The 21,722-nt window shown below is 41.8% G+C and overlaps 1 protein-coding gene across 2 annotated transcripts in view; it reads left to right on the forward strand.

Annotated features, from left to right (window-relative positions):
• Nucleotides 1-4,863: 4,863 nt before the first annotated feature.
• The window catches only part of ERICH3 (glutamate rich 3), a 111,452-nt gene continuing 94,593 nt past the window's right edge, over nucleotides 4,864-21,722 (forward strand). For both annotated transcript variants that reach the window (XM_033864803.2, XM_073788334.1), the window contains exon 1: nucleotides 4,864-5,159. In XM_033864803.2, coding sequence (XP_033720694.1) covers nucleotides 5,137-5,159 — 23 coding nt within the window. In that variant the 5' untranslated portion in view covers nucleotides 4,864-5,136. The remainder of the gene's footprint in view (nucleotides 5,160-21,722) is intronic.

A 21,722-nucleotide genomic window follows, 5' to 3' on the forward strand; every position in this document is an offset into this window, starting at 1 on the left:
GAAACTCAGCCTGCAGTTGGAGGAGATAAGATATGCATGCAAACAACACAGTATATGCGTATACAGCACCGAGTGTATAGACATTGTGTCAGAAGAGGAGGGTGGCCCCGCAGCAGGGGCTTGACACACCTGAGTCCTGTTCAACTCCCATTTCCTTGATGAAACCATCAACTTCTACCTCTTCTTTTCCTCCTCTTCCTTTTTCCTCATCCAAATTGCAACCTCCATTAATTTTTGGGCTACAGAAACTAGGACAGGGTCTATAGACACTGAGTCCACCGTCAGCTTGAGAGGCTTAAATGGGGAGGTCTTGGCTTGGGGAAGACATCCTCTTCCCCCCAAGCCCCATCTACCTGGCCAACTCTGACACATCTTTTAAGCCTCATCTTACGTACTGCCTCCTCTGTGAGTCCTTCTCTGACTTCCCTAGACAAATTTTTTTTTTTTTTTCAGTACGCGGGCCTCTCACCGTTGTGGCCTCTCCCGTTGCGGAGCACAGGCTCCGGACGCGCAGGCTCAGCGGCCATGGCTCACGGGCCCAGCCGCTCCGTGGCATGTGGGATCCTCCCGGACCAGGGCACGAACCCGCGTCCCCTGCATCGGCAGGCAGACTCTCAACCACTGCGCCACCAGGGAAGCCCCCTAGACAAATTTTTTGGGATAGGAATGGGGATGTATTTATCAGTAATATAATTGTTTGAAGACAATTAAAACACAAATATCCTGTATTCTCCTTACAGATTCCTTAGTGGTTGTGCCTCCCCAACAGCTTCTATGTTTCTCTCTTCTCTGTCAGGGCCAGTCTTTTTCCTCTCCTGGCATAGAATCCCTGGGAGAGGATGGTGAGGAATAATCAGGGTGTCAAGGCTAGATGAAATAATAATGTGATTAGTGATGTTCAGCATCACAAAGAGTGGGTACATGGCTGGAAATGGTGGGCGATGGGGGTAGGATAGGACCATCAGTCAGAAGGCACCTCTGTATTGCACCTTATCTGTACTTCCATCACAGCACTTGGCACCTCGTCATTCTTTGTCTGCATGTCTGTGTAGCCAATAGACTTCAAGCTTCAGGGCAGACAGGACCTCTGTTCATCTTTGAGACCTCAGGCATAGTAAATACCACTGATTTCTCATGGCCACTAAATGACTCCAGTGACTGCCCCACTCCAATCTGTCTGTAGATTCCACCCAGCTCAGAAATAAGGGTAGAAGGGTTTGGAGACATCTTGTCTATCCTGGTTGCTCAGAACTCTGAATTAGGGATTCCCCCTTGAATTTGTCGCTCTATCCATTGTACATGCCTCTCAGCCTTTCCTATACCTAATGCCATGCTTCACTAAATGGCTCACTGAAATTAAGTCAATTAGGGAAGCTTATTAGGGAAGGCTGGAAAACAATTCAGGTTTGAAGTTAAATCCTTGTACATTTGTTCTTCATTTTCCAACTTCTCAATGTTGCAGCTTTGAAGGACCCAAGCTAATGTTGGAGGATGTAAGGTATTAGGAAGCTCTCTTGTAAACTTAACCGTCTACAACTGTGTCCTGATGAAATGCTTACATTACTTCTTATTGGAGTTTTATACGGTGTTGCTAAAAGAAGGGAGCCCTGGGATCACATCAAATCATCAGGCATGTCTGTTATATCTGAGGAGAAAATCTCAATGACTTGATCTTTATCTGTGGGAGAAAGATAAACCTGTGGGAAAACTTATTCCTCCCATCCATTTATTCATTCCTTCATTTGTTTATTGAGCACATACTCTGTGAGAAGCACTGTGGTAGGTGCTGGGGATAAAAGGTGAAAGATGTGATATCTGTTCTCAAAGTCTAGAAGGGTAAATTATCTCTCTGCTTGCAGTGACAATCTAAACCAGGGTGGATAAACTTTTTCTGTAAAGGGCTAACAGTAAATATTTTAGACTTTGTGAGTCATAAGGTCACTGTGGCAACTACTGAATTCTGCCTTTGTAGCACCAAAGCAGCCATAGGTGATTCACAAACAAATGTGTGTCTATTTTCCAACAAAACTTTACTTATGGATATTGAAATGTGAATTTCATGTAATTTTCATGTATCCTATGATGTTATTCTTCTTTTGATTTTTTCTAACCGTTTACAAATGTAGCAACCATTCTTAGCTTGTGGAATGTACAAGAATAGGCAGCAGCCTGGATTTGACCCTTGACCCATAGATTTCCCACCCCTGACCTAGGAGATGGTCACTAATGGTTTAGATCTGTGATTCTCAAGTCTAGCTCCTATTCAACCAAAGCAGAGATCTAATCAGCATTGTAGGAGTAATTCTTGTCTTTTCTTCTCTCCTGCTTCTATCAATCTCTTGCCGCCAAACCCTAATTCCACAGGTCTTCCTACAAAACAGAAATCTTTTATAAATTTATGATACTACTGGGGACATCTGGGGACTTGTTTTCCTGTGAGAAAATGAAAATGACTCCTGTGACTATTCGGTCTCTGAAACAGTTTAATTTACTTTTTTTCTTTTTTCCCTTTTCCTATCTCCATCCTAGAAATTAACATAAAAATTCCTTCTGGCTAAATTCCCAATACAGTCTCACAGTGAGCATTTTCTGAAGTGAAAATTAGTAGCTTCCTTGCAGTTTTCATCAGGGATGTGAAATTGTGCAGCTCACAGGGGTGGAGAACTCAAACCCCATTTATGAATTAATACTTGCTGCTGAGGGTACCTTGCTGTCTGCGGAGTGCCATGGAGTCTTTCCTATGGAACCCTGAGTATGTAAATAGTGTATTTTAATTTCCTTTCTCATTCCACCAGTGAGAGACTACCATTTTCTATTTGCACGAATGAATTAATATGTAACAACTAGTACCTATATAAGATTATATTATTTACACCATCCTTAGGGGTTGGTAGCACTTGGGAAAATTATAAAGTCTCTCTATAGTCCCTCCTCCTTCCCTCCCAATTTTTATCCAGGTGAAATCTACTTACGGAAAGCATTAAGGACACCATCCAATGGGAACGACAGTCAATGGGGATAAGCTTATAGGGGAAAGAGTGGGTTCAAGTCCCATTTATGGCTGTGCAGTGATTAGGTATCTATAAGGCTTCCTTGTTTAAGCATAAGGTGCCACTTTCACATCTCACATCTTCCTTCTTTGACAGCCTCTGCCCCTCTCCAGCTGCTCTAGCCATGTGCTTCCCAAAGCAGATTTGAGTCCTCCATCTCTGGATCTAAGCTATTGAGCTAGAACCCTATTTTGTCTCCACTGAGATGGTTCTTGGTCTTTCAGGTCAGAAAACTCTGACAGTATAGAAAATTTGACTTCTGCAGCAACGCACAAGAGTTATGGGAAAAGGAATTTGTAATTGTTAAAAACACAGGCTTTGGAATCAGATTTGTATTTGAATCCTGGTTTTTCCACTTAGGAGCTATTATAGACTTCAGGCAAAATAATTAACTTCTCTGTGTCTTAGTTTGTCTTATGAAATGGAGGAGAAAACCTACCTCAGAGAGTAGAGGTGAGGATTAAATGAGATAATGAACAGTTAGTAAGTGCTCAATAAAGGGCGGAGGAGAGAATTTAGTGAGTACTCAATAAAAATGCTACCACTTTGAAGAGATTGTTTTCCTTCATTTATACTCCAAACATTTGTTGAACTGCTGTTTGCCTCTGAGAATACAGAAAAATAAAATAGACACATACCATGAAATAGAGAAGCTCAGGTTCAAGTAGGAAAGACAGCCATAGATCAGAAAGTGAGGGTGAGACAGAGGTCTGTCCAGGCAGAGTGGGGCCCCAGAGGTGGGAGCCATCAACTCACCTGGGGACGTCAGAGAAGGCAGGGTTTGAGGTAAGTGTTGAAGGATCAATAGAAGTTTGTTAGGTTGTCAGGGTGGAAGCATGTTCCCATGAGAGGAATAGTGCAAAATTTGGTCTTGCTAGAGTTTAGGGTAGCAGAGGTAGAGAAAGTGGTCACAATGAGGTTGGTGAGGATGCTGGGGACAGATGATAAAGGGCCTTGAATGTCGTGCAGAGGAGGCTGGACTCTAACATGCTCGATGGGCCTTTATGATGTGTGGAAAAGCAGAATGCCATTAATGAGCTGATGTCCTTCCAACTCGTAAGTGTGGCTGAGGTAGAATTGAGATCCCCTGAGAGTTCAGTCACCGTGGATGTGTCCAGCCCTTCACTTACACATGAGGAACCTGAGGCCAGAGATCAAATCACCCAGTGTAGAACCTGATGAAGCAAAAACGGGACTAGGAATAGCTCATCTGAATCCAGTGCTTTAAACTTCTTCCACACCAAGGCCCTCTCACGTAAATCCGGGCTTCTTCGTCTAAGCCCTGCATTCTCGCTACTGGATTCAAATACAAGTTCAGTTCCAGGTGCTAGCATGCTTCACTGAGTAACAGCTTTTTTCCCACCTTCCGAATGTCAGAACTGTCAGTCCTGCCTGCTGGAGGTGGGGACCTCAGCTAGGAGCAAGGATGGGGATTTTCCAAGGAGGAGATCCACCAATTGCAATCTCTGGCAGTTGCAGAAACAAAACTCAAAGCTTTCTTTTCCTGGAACTTGCAATCTAGGGTCTGTTTTACAGTTGGAAACCAAGGCAGCACACTGTAGCTGCTCCCTGCTCTTAATTACCTTACCCTCGGCCCATCACCTAGCCCTCCCTTCCCCAGGGCCTAGCAGGAAGCACACCTGCCTAAACAGGGTGTGTGCGTGCCTGCGTGTGTGTGTTTTCACATCTCAGGTGCCTAGGGACCCCGCGCCCCAGAGCTACAGAGCAGAGGCCTGGGTCTCCTCCCACATCTGGGCCCAGAAAAAGGGCTGGAAGCTGAGCTTCACTTCCAGCTTCCCCAGGCTCAGTTCCAGCAGCGCCTCGGGCTTCTGCAGAGCCTCCGCGCCTGCCTTCCCTCCTGCCTTAGCAACAGGGAGGCTGTGGATACCGCCGGCGGGTGGGGGCCGGGGAGGCTGCGTGCAGCCCGGGCGCCCAGGGGCGGCGGCGGCCCAACTCCAATGCCCCGCGCACGGGCGACCGCAGTGCGGAGCCACCCCGCGAGCGCGACAGTCGCGGCGTCGGCGTGCACGGGCCCCAAGCACCCACCCTCCGCACCCGTCGCGGGTCCAAAAGGGATCCTGCAAAAATGAGCCATTCTCACCCCGCTGGGTAAGTGACAAACGGAGCTCTTCCACGCCGCGGCAGGTGGCGACGCAGCCAGCGGCCCCTCCGCCCCCCTCCTGCTGCGGAGGGAAGGGGCGAGAGGGGGCGAGAGGGGGCTTGGGGAGAGGAGAAAAATAATACGGATTCTGGGTCGCAGCGAGGATGGCAGAAATCCCAGGCTTCGTATCTCCTCCCTCGCCTTTCACTGATGTTCGCTCGCTTTGAAATGTTCACTCAGGAAGGATTAAAAAATGGATGTGAAAAACGCATACATTAAGCAGGGACGTTAGCTGGAATCAAGAGGATCCTGTGTTGTGGAACATACGTGTTTTAATGCAATAATAGAGGTCACAGCATATGCGTTCGTTTGGAGAATCAGGGCTTAGAGATAAATCCTCACTGCGGCGTCTTGCATACAAGTGAGGTGTGAGTTGATATAATATTGAGGGAGGTTTCATTGTGAGGGGTACCCCTTATTTCAGGATTTTTATCTGCCCGATCTCAAAAGGACCATAGGGGGTATTTTAAAAGTATTGTGGCCAGGGGAGGTGGTGTGACGCAGGAAGGTGAGAAGGAAGAAGCTATGTGCCTGTGTGTTTACACCTGAGCTCCCGTTGCTTTGGGCAGGGTGACTCCTCAGAAGACATATTTTGGCAATTATTCAACCTGTTTCAGGAAGTTAACAGTCATTTACTGGCTGTTGACAAAAGAGAAAAAAAACAAAACAAAACACAACGAACCCCCAACCGGTCTTGGTTCTTTTATTGGAAGACGGAGTATCCAATTTCCTTCTGAATTAAACAGTGTCATGCATATTAGATGGTTTTTTATTATGATACATCTAGTAAGCAGATAATATCCTAGTTGATCTTGCAACTAATTTGAAGATGCTTTCCTTTTTAATTGAATTTATTGCACATTTTCAAGAGCAGCAAATTAGCAGAGGACAACATATTTAAGATCATTTGGAGTTTGTGATGTCTGAAATACCACAGTAGTCGTTGTGCTTTGGATTTACAGTCAAACTTAAAGATTTTACTTTTTAATGAATTCTCTGAGCGTTAGACATAGACTAAAATGTTTGAAAAACCTAAAGGCATATAAGGTGCCATACTGGAAGTCAGTTTCAGAACTTTCTGGAAAGTGATGTAGCTGTTCTAAACAAGCTTCTTATTTATCTCAGAGTTTCGTTTAGGTACTTGAACGCTTTGATGCTGAACTCCTGTGCAGTTTTAGTTGCTGTGGGTCACTGGGATGTAAATGGCACTATTTTTCTGCAGCTGCTCTTTGCAGTGTGTCCACATTCAGGAAAATGAATGTATCAGTTAGGGTTGTCTTCCTATGTTTTTCAGGTTTTTGGCTAAGTTAGAATCTGATTAGACCATTTAATCATCTATTTTCAAATGTGGAAAAAACCTGTAGCTGCTTATTAAATTGTGCATGATTAAGATTTCAGAAACTAAAGTGAAATTTTTCTGAAACTCCATTAGTTCCAAGCATATGGAAAAAAAAGGAAAATGTGTGATCTCGGGAAAGAGTGTGCTTCATGGTACTCTGCAAGAAAGACAGTAAGATGCAATAATAATCTTGCACTAAAATTGTAGGCACCATATCTCATTCATCTTTGTGCCCCCTTTGCTTATTCCTGTATAAAGAAATGCTCAACAGATGTCTATGGAATGAATGATATCATCTGACAGTGTGTCCAGTCTAGAGGTGGACGCATTCACAAAAGAAAACCATATTAGGGCTAAACGTTTATCAAGTGTTTACCATGTGCCAGGCTCTAGTCTGCTGTGTAACAAGAAATACCTCACTAATCTTCCCACTCACTCCACGAGGCAGATTCTAGTCACCATTATTTTCACAGATAAGGAAACAGAGGACTGAGAAATTTCCAAGGATTTCACGGTAGGAGGGGTCAGAGTTGGAATAAAACGCCAAGGAGTCCAGTTGCAGAGCCTGTGTGATTAACCATTACACTAGCTGCCTCTCATGGTCAACAGCTGAGATGTAGGGGAGCCCTAAATACATGGAAATTCTTACCCAGATCAGACCAACCTCTGACAGGTGATAGCTGTACATAGTTATCTAGTATTTTGATGTATAATTAGAAAATAATTTTGTGATGGTGTCTACAGGTATATATTTTTTGTTTTCAGTTCATCAAAAATAAATGAAAACAATAAATATAACAACTTTTAATGCCGTAAAAGTCACCCAAGAACAAAGTTATTCAAATTGCTAAAGTTTTCCCTCAATATAAGTAGTCATTATTTTTCTTGCCTGCTACTATTTGGAAATAATAAAAGTTTCAGTAGCAAATAAAAGGTTTTCATTAAAGCCGAGAAGTCTTTTCCATCATTACTGAAGCAGTTTGTATTTATTACATTTTAAGAATAAAGTGGCAATAAAGTGCAATTACAACAAAACAGAAATTTAAAATTTCTAAAATTCCACCAATCAATAAGGGACGCCCTGATGCTTTCTTTTGGTGCTTCTTTTGAGTTCCATTGCTTCCTTAATTACAGCAGGAAACACTTGACATACAAATTGCAAAGGCCCTGTGCTGACTTCGTTCCAATAGTTTGGAGTAAATAAAAATGGTCTTAAAAACTTCTGCCAAAGATTATAATAGAGACTTTGATTCTGAGCTGCATTGTAATTTGGAGGAAGTCAACTATAAAATACTGTTTCTGGCACTGCCATCTCTAATGAAACTGTTTTAGAGTGGAAAATTTCAATTGATAGTCCCTCTAGTTTGTTCTATCTCATCCTGAGTTGCTATTTGTTTGTGTGGGTGTTTGTAGGTTGTGCACTAGTCCTAGAGGTGGAATGGGGATTTTTATACCTCTCAGTCATGCATGAGGATAAAATGATATGGTTCTTCTGACTCCTTCAAAAGATCCTCAGTGAATCCATGTGCACTGCGCTCCCTGTGTGAAAGATATGCTTGGCTCCGAGTAGAGATAGTCACACTCATCTGTAAATTTGCTTTGAGGAACTGGAAGAATGGGAAGCATTATAGTTTTCAACAAAATAAAAATGCAGAAGATGCTGTATGTTTGGAAAGATTGTTCCAAGGTTTAGAAGCTTTTTTTTTTTTTTGGTTTAGACTTTTTAATTTATATCTTTTTAATGTAAAGAAGTGTTTCTGTAGTAACAGAGTATACTGAAGTGTGGTATAGAAAGAATGAACACATCCTTAGTACTCCCTGATCACTCAGTCCTATTTCATCAAAGGCAGAGTACAAAGTGCTATAGGTAAAATTGTCAATTTTTAGATAGTGGATGTGTATATATAAAAGTGACAAAGACTATAAACCCACTATGTCATTTACATATGGAGTGTCCATTGCACTTTGTCTCTGCCTTTTTTTTCAATCCAACATGGTATTATTTATTATTTTTAAAAAATTGAGATATAATTAACATATTAGTTGCAGGTATACAACATAATGATTTGATATTTGTATATATTGCAAAATGATCACCACAAATACCAAATGATCTCACTTATATGTGGAATCTAAAACAACAACAGCAATAACAGCAACAAAATGAACTCATAGATATAGAGAACAGATTGATGGTGGCTATGGGTAGGGGGTGGGGGGTAGAAAAATGGGTGAAGGTGTTTAAAAGGTACGGACTTCCAGTTATAAAGTAAATAAGTCTTGTGGATGTAATGTACATCGTGGTGACAATAGTTAATAATACTGTATTTTAAATTTGAAAGTGGCTAAGGGAATAGATCTTAAAAGTTCTCATCACACACACACAATTTGTAACTACGTATGGTGTTGGATGTTAATGAGACTTATTAGGGTATCTCTGCCTTCCTAGCAAACAGTGTAGTACTTTGTATGACTGTAGTAGGGGTCTCGTCTCTTTGTTGCTCACCACTCCTACCACCAAAATTATCTGTGACACAGAATTTCAGATTTGAAGTAATTAAACATTTCAATTCAAATTGGGTAGTTTCTATTTACCCTCCTATTAAATATTAACAACTTGACTTCAAGGAGTAAATTGTTTCTGATTAAACGAGGTGAATTGAACATGCTGATTTGTCTTGATTTCCTCTCTGATAATTTTGTTATAGAGTCTGTTCTTTTTTCTTATCCCTTGGCTTGACAAACCTTTCACATAACTAGATGGGAATGGAAAGGGATTTGTTGTTTGTTATACAACATCACTCAATTCTTTGAATTTTTCAGAGTCATATGCCAAAAATCACATAGTGATCTGTCACCAAAAATTTTTTTTTCACTGATTTTTCAAATTACAGCTCAATCAGATCCTCCTTTAGTTGTGTTGGAAGCAAAGGCTTGGAAACTACTTGCAATCATATTTATTGACAAGTCAAGAAAACCATTTATTGTATCAACATCTACATAATACTTCAAATTGTCCCTTTGTCTCAGATGTTTTTCTAAGTTAAGTACATCCTAAGAAGACACCATATGGTGAGAGGTGTGCCTTTCTTTTGTGAAAGTAGAAAGATGATTATAAAACGGAGAGGAGGGAGGTGGATCAACATGGCTTGGAGGTGCATTTTTAGGCAGACCAGTTTTAGGAGAGTACAGAGGAAACCTGAGCGTCTAGAAATTGATTCCCTTCAAACAATCCTTGCCTGGGTTCCCCTAGGAAAGTCTCTGGGTATCCCAGGGGAGTACATATCCCAGTTTATAAACTTCTGGTTTAGCACACAGGGTGCTGTCAAATGCAGGATGCTGCAGCAGTCCATACTTCCTTTCTTCCAGTCTACTGAAGAAAGGAATCTCTAGCTGTAAGAAGTAGAGACTTCCCCAACTTATCTTGATTATTAATAGCTATGAAAAGTTTTTCAGGGAGACAAGAAAATAAAACATTTCTGACTCAATTTTCAATTCTAAAGTCAACCTCAAATAGTCTTGACCTGGGGTGTTTATCTATTTTCAAGACTTTTAGTTTCCAGAAATATCATTTTCAATGAAAACTTCAGATTCTGGAATATAGTACTTAAATAATCTTTTAAACTTTAGTTGCTAATTTTGGTACAGACCAAGAGAAGTAGGATGCAGACTGAATTTCCCTCCAATGGCTTACTCAGTTCCCCACACAAATAGTTGAAAATATTGTATGCTTTGGAATGATTCCATAAATGTCCATCAGTTTAAAATAAACTGTCAAATTAGGCGGGGGTAAAATTTGTGAAAAAGAAAAAAAAATAGGATTCCACATCCATACTGGTTTGCAAGTGTCTTTCATCAACTTTCTCTAAACTTGAAATCCCAAATCATCTATTATGAATATGATTTATGTTTTTAAAAAGGATGAGGAAAGAGGAGAATCAGTTGAGTCATTCAGAGTGAAACCCTTGGCACTACGGAAAAGGACATACATTTATGCTTTCAATTAAAATAAACGATTTAAGGTAAATGTATTTATCTATACTTATCTCATTAATTTAATTTTTTGTTTAAATGATCAGTTATTGGTCCTGATGTTACCAACCAGGGTTCTTGGTCTCCTGAATCAATAGAAATTGGTCAGAGGCCAGACAAGAAATTCAGGCAAGGCTTTACTGGGGCCCCTGCTGCAGGAGGGGGGCGTGAGAACAAACAACAGATTCCCATGCTCGCTAGCTCCCTGAGGCGGGGCTGGCGAGCTTGTTCCTTATAAGGGGTGAGGGTAGGGGTGTGTCCGGAGGTCAGGACAGAGGGGTGGCTTAGGTGTTTTGCCCACCCCTTAGGTGGTGTTGTGTGCAGGGGGTGTGTGCAGTACCCTGCTTTTGCTCCGGGCTCTTCAAAAGTGGCAGCTGGGACTTTTGGTCTCTTTGTATCTTTTGTCCAGAATTTGCCCCAACTGCGCATTCATGCCGTTATTTTTCGTCCCATTTAGTTTCTTTGTATTTTGTTGCTAGAGGAAAGGTGTGTCCAGGTGCAAGCATTGCAGCACTGCAGCAAAGGGCCCCAGGTGCCAGCCTGTCTCAGTCCCCCCTGAGAGACCCTACACCCTTATTCTTAAGCAGTAAGGGGCCGAAGCTGTCTTTTTCTGAAACTTCTTCCTGCTGGACAGGGGCCGCAGACCCTAGCCTACCCTAGAGGTGTAGAAGTCCCTTGTTGACTGTTCCAAGGACTTGTAGGGACCTGGGCCACCCTCTGCTGGAATGGGTTGAATCCCTTGAGCCATCATGAGCCTTACTTCAAACTGTTGGAGCCTAGAAGACACAAACTCAATCAAAAGGTTAAATAAACAAGGGCTAGAAAGGGGAAGAACAACAATAGCCATTAAAGGGCCTAAAAGGGAAGAAACCATGTTAACTTTGGGAGGGTTTTTATTTTTTAACTGTTGACCAGACAGTGGAGGCGATATTGCCCCTGTCAAAATTGTGAAACCACTCTGCCTGGGTGTATATTTCCTTCATATTAATTTTTACCTGTTCTGTCGCATTGTTCCAAGCGCAGCAGGAAGTATTAGTTATCGCACAAACTCTACCTTGTTCTACCAGAAGGTAATCAGGGGCCAGACAATTGTCAAGAGCCACGTCAGCCAAGGAAACGAGAGAGGTTCCAAGTCCCGTTAAGGTTTCAAAGAGGAGCCAGCTCCCTACATCCATCGTTTTACTTACCTGTTGGTGGTGTCTGGCTTTTGAATAGGTATCTCAGCTCTTCCACTGGTGTATTCATCTGTTTTGACCTGTGGGGTTTCTGGAGGTAAAAGCTTTAGTCTGGAGAAACGTACCCAGCTAGATACCCCTTGCGGTTTGACAGCAGTGGGGGTGGTTAAAGTTACTTTATAGGGGCCCTTCCATTTTGGTATTCGTTGGTCTTCAGGGGACCCCTCTTTCCAGGTTTTAAGAAGAGCTTGGTCCTTGGGGTTTATTTGTAAAGGAACTGCTCCTTCCTCTGTATTTTTAGTGGGAGCTGTCAGTGCCTTGTTGGCATAGTCCTGGATTGCCTTCTGAACTTGTCCTACATTAATAATATATCTCAGGGCCTCGTTCACTTCCTCATCCAGTAGAATGTTAGTAGTATGAAAAGCCCCCCCCACAGGTCGTTTCAAATGGGCTAAGCCTCAGACCACTCCTGGGGGCTACACAGACCCTGAGGAGTACAATAGGAAGAAGTTGTTCCAGGGTTCATGAGTGTCTTGACAGAACTTTGCTAGGTTTTCTTTCAAGTATGGTTCATTTTCTCTACCTTGCCTGAAGACTGGGGGTGCCAAGAGGTGTGTAGCTTGTAGTCTATCCCTAGGGCCATTGTGAACCCCTGTGTGATTTTGACTGTAAAAGAGGGCCTGTTATCACTCTGGAGGGACTTTGGGAGTCCAAACCAAGGATTTATTTCTTTTAAAAGGGACTAACAGACTTCCATAGCCTTTTCAGATTGGGTGGGGAAGGCTTCAACCCATCCTGTGAAAGTATCAACAAACACCAGAAGTTATTTATATCCTGATCGTGGGGGCATTTGGGTGAAATCTAACTGCCAGTCTTCCCCTGATATGTCCCTCGGCACTGAATTGGCCTGAGTAATGAAGTGGGGTTTGGATGGGTCTGTGGGTTATTATGGGCACATAAATCACAGGTAAGAGTTACTTGTTTTTCTGTTCTTTTAAGCCCCTTCCCTGAAATAGCCTTTTGCATCAAGTCCCATAGTGCATCCCTCCCATAGTGGGTGGCATCATGTAAGCTCTTAGTGAGTTTCCATTGTTGGGCCTCAGGGATTAGAACCTTATTCTCCTTTTTATACCAGCCTGTGCTTCCCTTCTCATAGCCCCATTTCTCAGCATTTTCTTGTTCCTGTGGGGAATACTGGGGAAGGCTAGGGAGCTCAGGGGGGCCAATCACTAGAGCCATAACTTGTTCAGGTTCCTGCAGTTGAGCTGCCTGTTTTGCAATTTGATCAGCTTTGCTGTTCCCATGGCTCACAAAACATCCCTCCCTCTGATGGCCCCTACAGTGGGTTACTGCTACCTGGGTTGGGAGCTGCACTGCTTCTAAAAAAGCCAGAATCAAATCTTTATGTTTTATGGGGGAATTTCTAGCGGTTAACATTCCTCTTTCTTTCCAAATGGCAGCATGAGCATGTAGCACGTGGAACCCATATTTAGAGTCAGTGAAAATATTTAATTTCTTATCCTTCCCTAATTGCAAAACTCTCATTAATGCACTTAGTTCAGCCTTCTGGGCTGATGGCTGGGGTGGCAGGGCCTTGGCTTCTGTGATTTCGTCTAGACTAGCTATGGCCTACCTCGCCTTTCGGGTTCCCATTTCTACAAAACTGCTCCCATCAGTAAACCTTTCAACCTCGGGGCTGTCAGGAGGCTCATCTAGAAGATCAGACCTGCTGGAGTGAATTTGTTCTCTGGTCTCTATACACTGATGCAATAAGTCTCCACCCTTGGCCACTGGAAGCAGGATTGCTGGGTTCAGCATTTGGCACACCTTTAAGGTAATGTCAGGGGTGTCCATTAGGAGGGTCCGATATCTTGTTAACCTTCCCCCCATCAACCAGTGATGTCCTTTGACCTCCAGCACAGATTGTACCTGATGAGGGGTTAACAAATCTAAGTGTTGTCCCAGGTGAGCTTGGAAGCCTCATTAACCAACAGGACTGTGGCTGCCACTGCCTGCAGGCAGCTTGGCCATCCCAGGGCTACTGAGTCCAGTTGTTTTGAAAAGTAAGCCACTGGTCTCTGATCCGGTCCCAGCTTTGGGGTCAGGACTTCTAGAGCTATTCCTGCCCTCTCGTGAAATTACAGGGTAAAGGGCTTGTTCAAATTTGGAAACCCCAGTGCTGGTGTTCTACTCAACTCAGTCTTTAGAGTCTAAAAGCCCCACTGGTGGTCCATATTCCATCGAAGGGGCTCCCTTTTTTCTCTCTTTAGAGCCTCATATAGGGGTTTTGCTATTAGGCCATAATTTAGTATCCAGGTATGACAGAACCCAGCCATCCTGAGAAAGCCTCAGAGTTGCCTCTGTCACCCAGCTCAGAAAGACTACTGGGTTTTAATCTTTCTCCTGTGTAACCTCTCAGACCTTATCATAATTTACAGGCTTCACCATACACCTTCTCATTTCTTCTGATAGACAAGTAATATAATGTCTCATCCTAGCCTGGCCTACACAATCTTCATAGTGCCTGTGTGGGTCGTGTTCTGGGATTGCATCCCCACCCACCTGATAAATTTGGTGGTATGGATTGGTGGCCAGTAGGCCATCTGCATGTTCCCTGGCCTTTCTCAGTATACACTCCTTTTCATCTGGGGTGCAACAGTGGGCCAGAATAACCATGATGTATTTGGGAAGTCTGTCAAAATTTTTAAAAGTTTTAAAACGCCCGGTTAGATAGGATCATAGGTTGCTGTGAAACAATACTTATTCCTTGAGCTAAGGTGAGGAAAAAAAATCAAAATTAAATATAGATCACTTCAAGGCATAGGAACTCACACAATCTGTTATTAAAAGCAGCATTCCAGGAAAACTTTGTTCTCTTATGAGAGAAACCAAATCCAGTCTTCTATCAACCTACTCTTAATAAAATTCATTTTCCTAATTAAATTTAATCCAGCCTTAGAAAGTCCTGACCACCTACGAAATTCTTTAACCAATGTTCCTTTTTCTCAAACCTTCTGCAACTTCATGTAGCCATAATATATCCCGTATTCTTTTCCCATTCAGAAATAGCCAGCTCTAGGAAAAAAATCACCCTTTTTCCTTTAACAAAATATATTTCCATTTCTCATACCTTCTTTTCTGAAAACACACATCCTACTTTCCTTAAGCAGCCATGAACTGTCTTTTACATTAGCATTCCGTAAATTGGTAGAAAAACATCTCAAGGCGGCACCAAACAGCTTAATTTCTGTCTCATAAGAAGATAAAAGTAAGTAAATTTAGACCTATTTAGCAATTAATGTTCCAATATTTTCTCTTATTTGAAATGGCCTGAATATTCAATGAATTCTTATAATTTAACTTAATTTAGTTTCAAATTACCAAAATTTGGAGAGACTGTTTTAGATGGACATTTCCAAAACATAATTATTCCTATAGAGTTTACCAAAAAGTTCTTATCCCAGTTACATTTACTTAAAAATTTAATCATATCAGTTTATTTTCCTGGTTGACAGATTTTATAACAGAAACAATATGCCCTTATTGACTTCCAATAACCTTAGGTACAATGAAAGTATTATACTTAATGTTGATGGCTCTAAAGGCAGGTCTGTATTAACTAAACACACAAGCTAAAGCCAGACAAACCAATTTCTACAGAACCAGAGATCTCACAGTTTTCCCACTTGAATTTAAAATAGCCCCTTTTTTCCCTTCAGGGTGGGGGACTATAGATGAATCAGGTAGTTCTTGGGAGCCCAGGCAGAATAGTTACATTGCAAAGGGAGAGGAGAGAGATGCAAGCCCCTCCCCTTTCCTTTTTGTTCTTTAAAATCCCGCTAAGTAACCCCAGGCTGGTGTCTCAGGTAATGTGGGCTGTGTTTGTATTTCAAAGCTTGCGTGCTCCACTGTGCCCACAATGTCAGCCGACACTTGCGGGAGCAGTTGGACAGACAAGACTACATAAAACAAAGATACCAATGACAAAACTTAAAGACACAAACAAGACGTTTTTAGGATGAAGGGGATGGGAGTGCAGGTATGAGGACCAAAGGAGAGGTAAAGGAGGAGAGGTGATCAAACCTGGAAGCCAGCGAGCTGTACTTCGTCTGTGGGACTGCAACCCTCAAGTGGGACTCTCACCCACACGTACACCAGTTTATAGAAATCTGCCGCCTCAGCCCATTCCCAGCAGGACTTCTCTTGGTGGCAGGAAAATAAAGGTGAGAATATTGGGATGATCAGACTTCCAGCCTCTACAAGACATGAGGTTTGAACCTCTATCACTCCCATAAATCTCTGGTCAGGGAGAGCCCGCTGGACCACGGTCTGCACGGTGTGAGGCGAGCCTCTCCCACCTCTGTTTGTTGCCTGTCAAGGTGAGCCATTGCCGGATGAAGGGAGCATGGTCTCACAAGCTGAGAGGAGTGATGCTTTTGCTGTCTGATGTCCACTCTCTCAGAAGGATAGGACAGAAGTAAGAGAGAGGAGAGGACAGAGAGAGAAATAGATTTCAGGAAAGGGAAAGGGCCAAAGGGAAAGGAAAAGTGGTGAGAGAAAAAGGACAAAGGGGAGGGGGAAAGCATTGCCTGAATGAGGGTACTGAGGCTTCCAGGGGCCAGGAAGGCAGACTTACCAAATGTGGTGACGCTGAAACAAGAGGTTCAGGTGGCCACTTGTCACCCACAGGGAAGCTGCATTTGGTGGTCCCAGAGGTGCCCAGATCCTCTACTGGGAAGGGAACAATAGTCCCTTCATGGTTGTCACAAAGTATTAGGTTGGCTGAAAAGTTTGTTTGGGTTTTTCCCATGAGATGTTACGGAAAAACCCGAACGAACATTTTAGCCAACCCAATATGTTACCGACCAGGGTTCTTGGACTCCTTAATCAATAGAAATTGGTCAGAGGCCAGACAAGAAATTCAGGCAAGGCTTTATTGGGGCCCCTGCTGCAGGAGGGGGACGTGAGAACAAACTACAGATTCCCATGCTTGCTCGCTCCCTGAGGGGGCGCTGGCGAGCTTGTTCCTTATATGGGGTGAGGGTAGGGGTGTGTCCATAGGTCAGGCCAGAGGGGTGGCTTAGGTGTTTAGCCCACCCTTTAGGTGGTGGTATGTGCAGGGGGTGTGTGCAGTACCCTGCTTTTGCTCCAGGCTCTTCAAAAGTAGCAGTTGGGTTTTTGGGTCTCTTTGTATCTTTTGTCCAGAATTTGCCCCAACTGAACATGCATGCAACTATTTTTAGTCCCATATAGTTTCTTTGTATTTTGTTGCTCAAGGAGAGGTGTGTCCAGGTGCAAGCATTGCAGCATTGCAGCACTGCTGAGACAGGTCTCAGCCTGTCTCACTGACCACATTGAACAAGACTTGGTTAGTGTCTTCGAAAGCAAATTATTTGAGTGTATGGACACTGCACTTTGATTTTCCCTTAGTTCCTTGCTTTCACCTAGCTCCATTGTTCTCAAACTTAAGCATACAAAGAATTACTGAATAGTGTGGTATACCCAAAACCATGACTATAGTACTTTATTAATTAAATTTTTAAGGGTAATTTTTTACCATATAGTGCATTTGTATCTTGTGCTGACTAAAAAAGTCAACCCAAATGTAAGATCCAAATTGTTGCTTTTATAGTGAGCCACAAGAAACATACTTTAAAAGTGAAGACCATTTCAAAGTGTAGATGTATGGATCTGGATTTTTTAATAGTTACTCATTGTCTGGCAGGTCTCCTCTCACTCATTCTTCTTATCTCCTGTCCCTTTTGTATGGTTAACTCTTTTTTTTTGGTCTATGGGCAGATTACCGTGAGGTGCAGTTTTTTCTTCTGCCCCGTGCTCTGGGTACTCTCTTTATAGAGTTTCATTATCCTCTTCTCATCCATCCCAGCTACCTGAATGGATGTGGTAGGATCCAGAAGGTATCTGTTCCCTCTTTGGATGGATCATCAGTGATCATTTTATGGTTGTCAGCACATAATTCAGAATCAAAGTGCAGCAGCTTGCGTTTCTGTGTACCCAGGAAATATATTCTTTGTTACTTTTGTCTAAATCCATGTTACATACTTAAATTGATCACCTTTCTTTTTATACCTGTGTTTTGGACTGAATTGTCTCTTCCCTCCCCTGCAAATTCATATGTTGAAGTTCTAACACCCAGAAGCTCAGATATGACTATATTTGGAGGTAGGGTCTTTAAAGAGTTAATTAAGGTTAAATGAGGTCAGTGGGGTGGGCCCTAATCTAATATAACTGGTGTCCCTATAAGAAGAGGAGATTAGGATACAGACATGTACATACAGAGAGAAGACTATGAGAAGATATAGAGAGAAAATGGCCAACTGTAAGCCTAAGACAAAGGCTGGAGCAAATCCTTCCCTCATGGTCCTCAAAAGAAACCAACCCTGTTGACAACATGAAGTTGGACTTCCAGCCTCTGGAACTGTGAGACAATACATTTCTGTTTAAGCCATCCAGTCTTCAATACTTGTTATGACAGCCCTAGCACACTAATACAACCTCTTTTCAACTCCTGATGCTTTTTTTTCCCCACTTGGTCCTGCTAAAGCTGAAGATGGTTTTTATGAGAAGTGTAGGGTCACTGAGAATAAAGGATTGAACAATATGAGGGTCATAGGGAGTGAGCTTGGAAGCCAGAGGTTCAAAAAGGTAGATAAAAATAAAAGCAAATGGAAAATGTGATTAAAGGACTAGTGAGGAGAAATAATTACGGCAGTAAGTCAATGATCTCTACTGGTAAGTATTAAGCTTTTCTTTTGTTAAGTCTGATTAGTAATCAAATTACTTCCCACCTCTCTGTCTGACACTACTTGGGGTAGAAAACTGAACCTTTTAAGCTGGTGATCCATTTTTCCATGACTGTTATTATTTTCTTATAATAATAATAAATATTTATAAATTAATGAAAATTCTTAGGGCAAAAGATTGAAACAAGGGAAGACACAGCAGGGAACTAAACAGACAATATAAATTGCACACAGTAGTTATGAAACAGCATTAAAAACTAAAAGCATTAAAAACTAAGGATTTTAAATTGAATTGAATCATAATGTTTTATAGTAGCAGTTAATTTGGCATTCTCTATATGCTATGGATTATATTTCATATTTGTGAATATTATGTGGCTCTCACTTTAAGATTGTCTCTCTTCATAGCTTGCTCCAAGATATTTATAATAATATTGTTTCTGTTGCTTAGATTCAAGTAAAACTAATCTGCTATAAATTAGATTAATAGAAGGGATCTCAAATATCTGGGTACTAGTGACACAAGAGATTTTTAATTTTCCTCCTTGTACTTATCTGTTTTTTGAAAATTTTCTACTTGGAGCAGAAAAATTCAAAGAGGAAAGTAAAAATTGCTTGAAATCCTACCATCCATAAATAATCCTAGTTAGCATTTTGGTCATTTCCTTTCTTCTCCATTTTCCCGTGCATTATTCCTATTTTTAAAGTGATTATTCCTATTTTAACAAAGCGCCACTGCTTTAAAAAGCTGTTTATAAGACACTACTGTTTTAAAGTTAACCAACAACTACCATGTGGGCCCTTCCCTCATAGCGTTCCAGTTGTCTTCATATTTCCCTTATAAACTACAAACTCTTTGAGGGTGCAGACCACACCCCTCTACATCTTCCATGTATCCCCAGGACTTAGCTCAGTAATTGCTGACATACGTCACCTATTTTAGTGATCATTTATGGTAAGTCCCAAGAGTATGTTTGCTCATCGATTCAATTAATATTTACTGAGTGCCTACTAAATGCTAGTCAGTAAGCTACCATATTCAGCACGTATTCTGTTCCAGAAATTCATTTGAGTTCTGGAAAAGGCCTGAATAGTGAGTTTTTAAAAAAGATTTAAAAGTCACTAACCTTCATTGAGTTTTGCCATCCTCGGGCAGCAGGGTGATTAGTAGGTATCAGTCAGGAATATGTTCAACGGCAAGTAACAGAAAACTAAATGAATAGTGGCTTAAACCATAACAACACTTATTATTTATTTCACAAGTAGTCTGGAGGGAGGCAATTGTATTTTATCGTAATATCAGCATCCTTATCTCTATAATTTTTTGGGTCTTTTCCTCATGGTACCAAGATGACTACCCTAGATCCATGCGCAGTAGCTTTATACAGCCATCCCAAACAAAAAGGAAAAAGATGGATGCAAAAAACGACATTTTTTTCAAAATCTGGGAGGAGAACATTTCCAGAACTTTCCAGTAGACTTTCTTTTATACCTTGTTGCCCAGAACTGCATCAATGAACATGCCTAGTTACAAGAGAGAGAGTGGGAAAGAATAGATTTGACTTTCCTAACTTCTGTGGGCGATAGGCAAGGGAGAAGTGTTTGGGAATGGCTTCTGGTAGCCAGTGAGCAGTGTCCAGCACAGAGCTTTAGTGATGAGCTGTCTGGCTCTGGATGTGGATAGTCTGAGTTCAGATTGGCTACATAGCTGCTGTGTGACCCTACATAAATTCTGTATCGTCTCTCTGATTCTTGCTTTTTTCATCCTGGTGGAACATATGTCTGCTTTGTAGGTTGTTGTGAGGATTGAATGAAATACTTTAAAGCATTTAGTACAAGGCCTGGCACATAGTAAGTGTTAATGTGCTAACTTAGTGCCTGGTAGCTTAGATGCAACATACATGAGTATGCCCAGCTTTCTGTAGGAGAACTGCCATACCCAAGTCCTGAGCTAGATGTAGAGTTGGATTAATTGGACAAGGCATCCTAGAGAGATTAAATTTTGGGGGGTGAGTTTTGAAAGAGGGGAGAAACATCTGGACACATTTAAGGAAAGTACAAAGTACTCTCTAGTATTATAAAAACATAGTATTATAATTACAATCATCACTGCCAGGGCAATAGTAGCCAGTTGTGACTTTGAATAAGTGACAGGAGACAATAACGTTGCTTGTTTATTTAGCTGACAAGCTCTTGAGCAGGCAAGGCATGTTTTTTGCTATAAAACCAAGCAGAAGCTGGCCTGGCCTGAGAAGTCGATACCTCAAATTTGGTTTTGTCTTTAACTTCCTCTTACTTTCTCTTGCTCATTTTTTGGAACCTCAGATACAATACCAAGTGTGCACACAAGGATTTTCTTTTTTAACTGAAAGATCTTTGCCTTCAATTCTAAGTCAGAAATTAATTTCAGATTTATTTCTGTTCATCTCCTAAACCTTTTCAAAAGTGAGTTTGAGTATTTCTTCTCCTTGAAATTGGAATCTCTGTCTTGAACTGCCAGAAAATGACTCTTTCACCACAATTCACAGGCATTTACATAAGGTTATAACTGTTAAATTCTTTCTTACAAAGCCTCCTTTCCCCTCAGTCAAACTTGAGACGGAGAGTTTTGACCTTGGCTGGAATCTTCCAGAATTGGATGTACGCTTAGGGAGTGGGTGAGGCTGATCTCAGGCTACAGTCTGTGGAGAGGGGTTTGAGGTTCCAGTCCTTAGTGAGGTTGTTGACTCAGGGGAGGGAAAAAGTCTGAAGTTTCAGGGCCGAATGCAAGAGCATGGAGCAGGAAGCAGATCCCAAAGTCCTATGACAGGAACCAGGGGGCTCAAGAAGGAAGCTGGGAGATGGGACCCAAGGAAATTAGGAAAGTGTAGTGGAGAGTGTGGGCAGAAGGCTAGAGCATTGCAAAGGAGATACGAGCAAGGGATTGAAGTATCTGCAGAGTTGGAACTGTCTGAAAATTGTCCTTATTTTTTTTTTTTTGTTCTTCTAAGTGAAAAGGAATGATATTCCAAAAGGAAACTCAATGTTTCATTTAAAAAATATGAGATAAGCATGCTACAGTAGAGAGAGGAATACTTTTGGAGTCAGAAGGACATAGGTTCGAATCTCAGTTATGCCTTATGTGAACTCAAGAAGTGAATTTCTTTGTGTCTCACTTTCCTCATTCAAAAATGGGGCAGATAAATACCTCCTTTGCAAGAC

Source organism: Tursiops truncatus, chromosome 1 (assembly GCF_011762595.2).
Source record: "Tursiops truncatus isolate mTurTru1 chromosome 1, mTurTru1.mat.Y, whole genome shotgun sequence".
Taxonomy (NCBI): Eukaryota; Metazoa; Chordata; class Mammalia; order Artiodactyla; family Delphinidae; genus Tursiops; species Tursiops truncatus.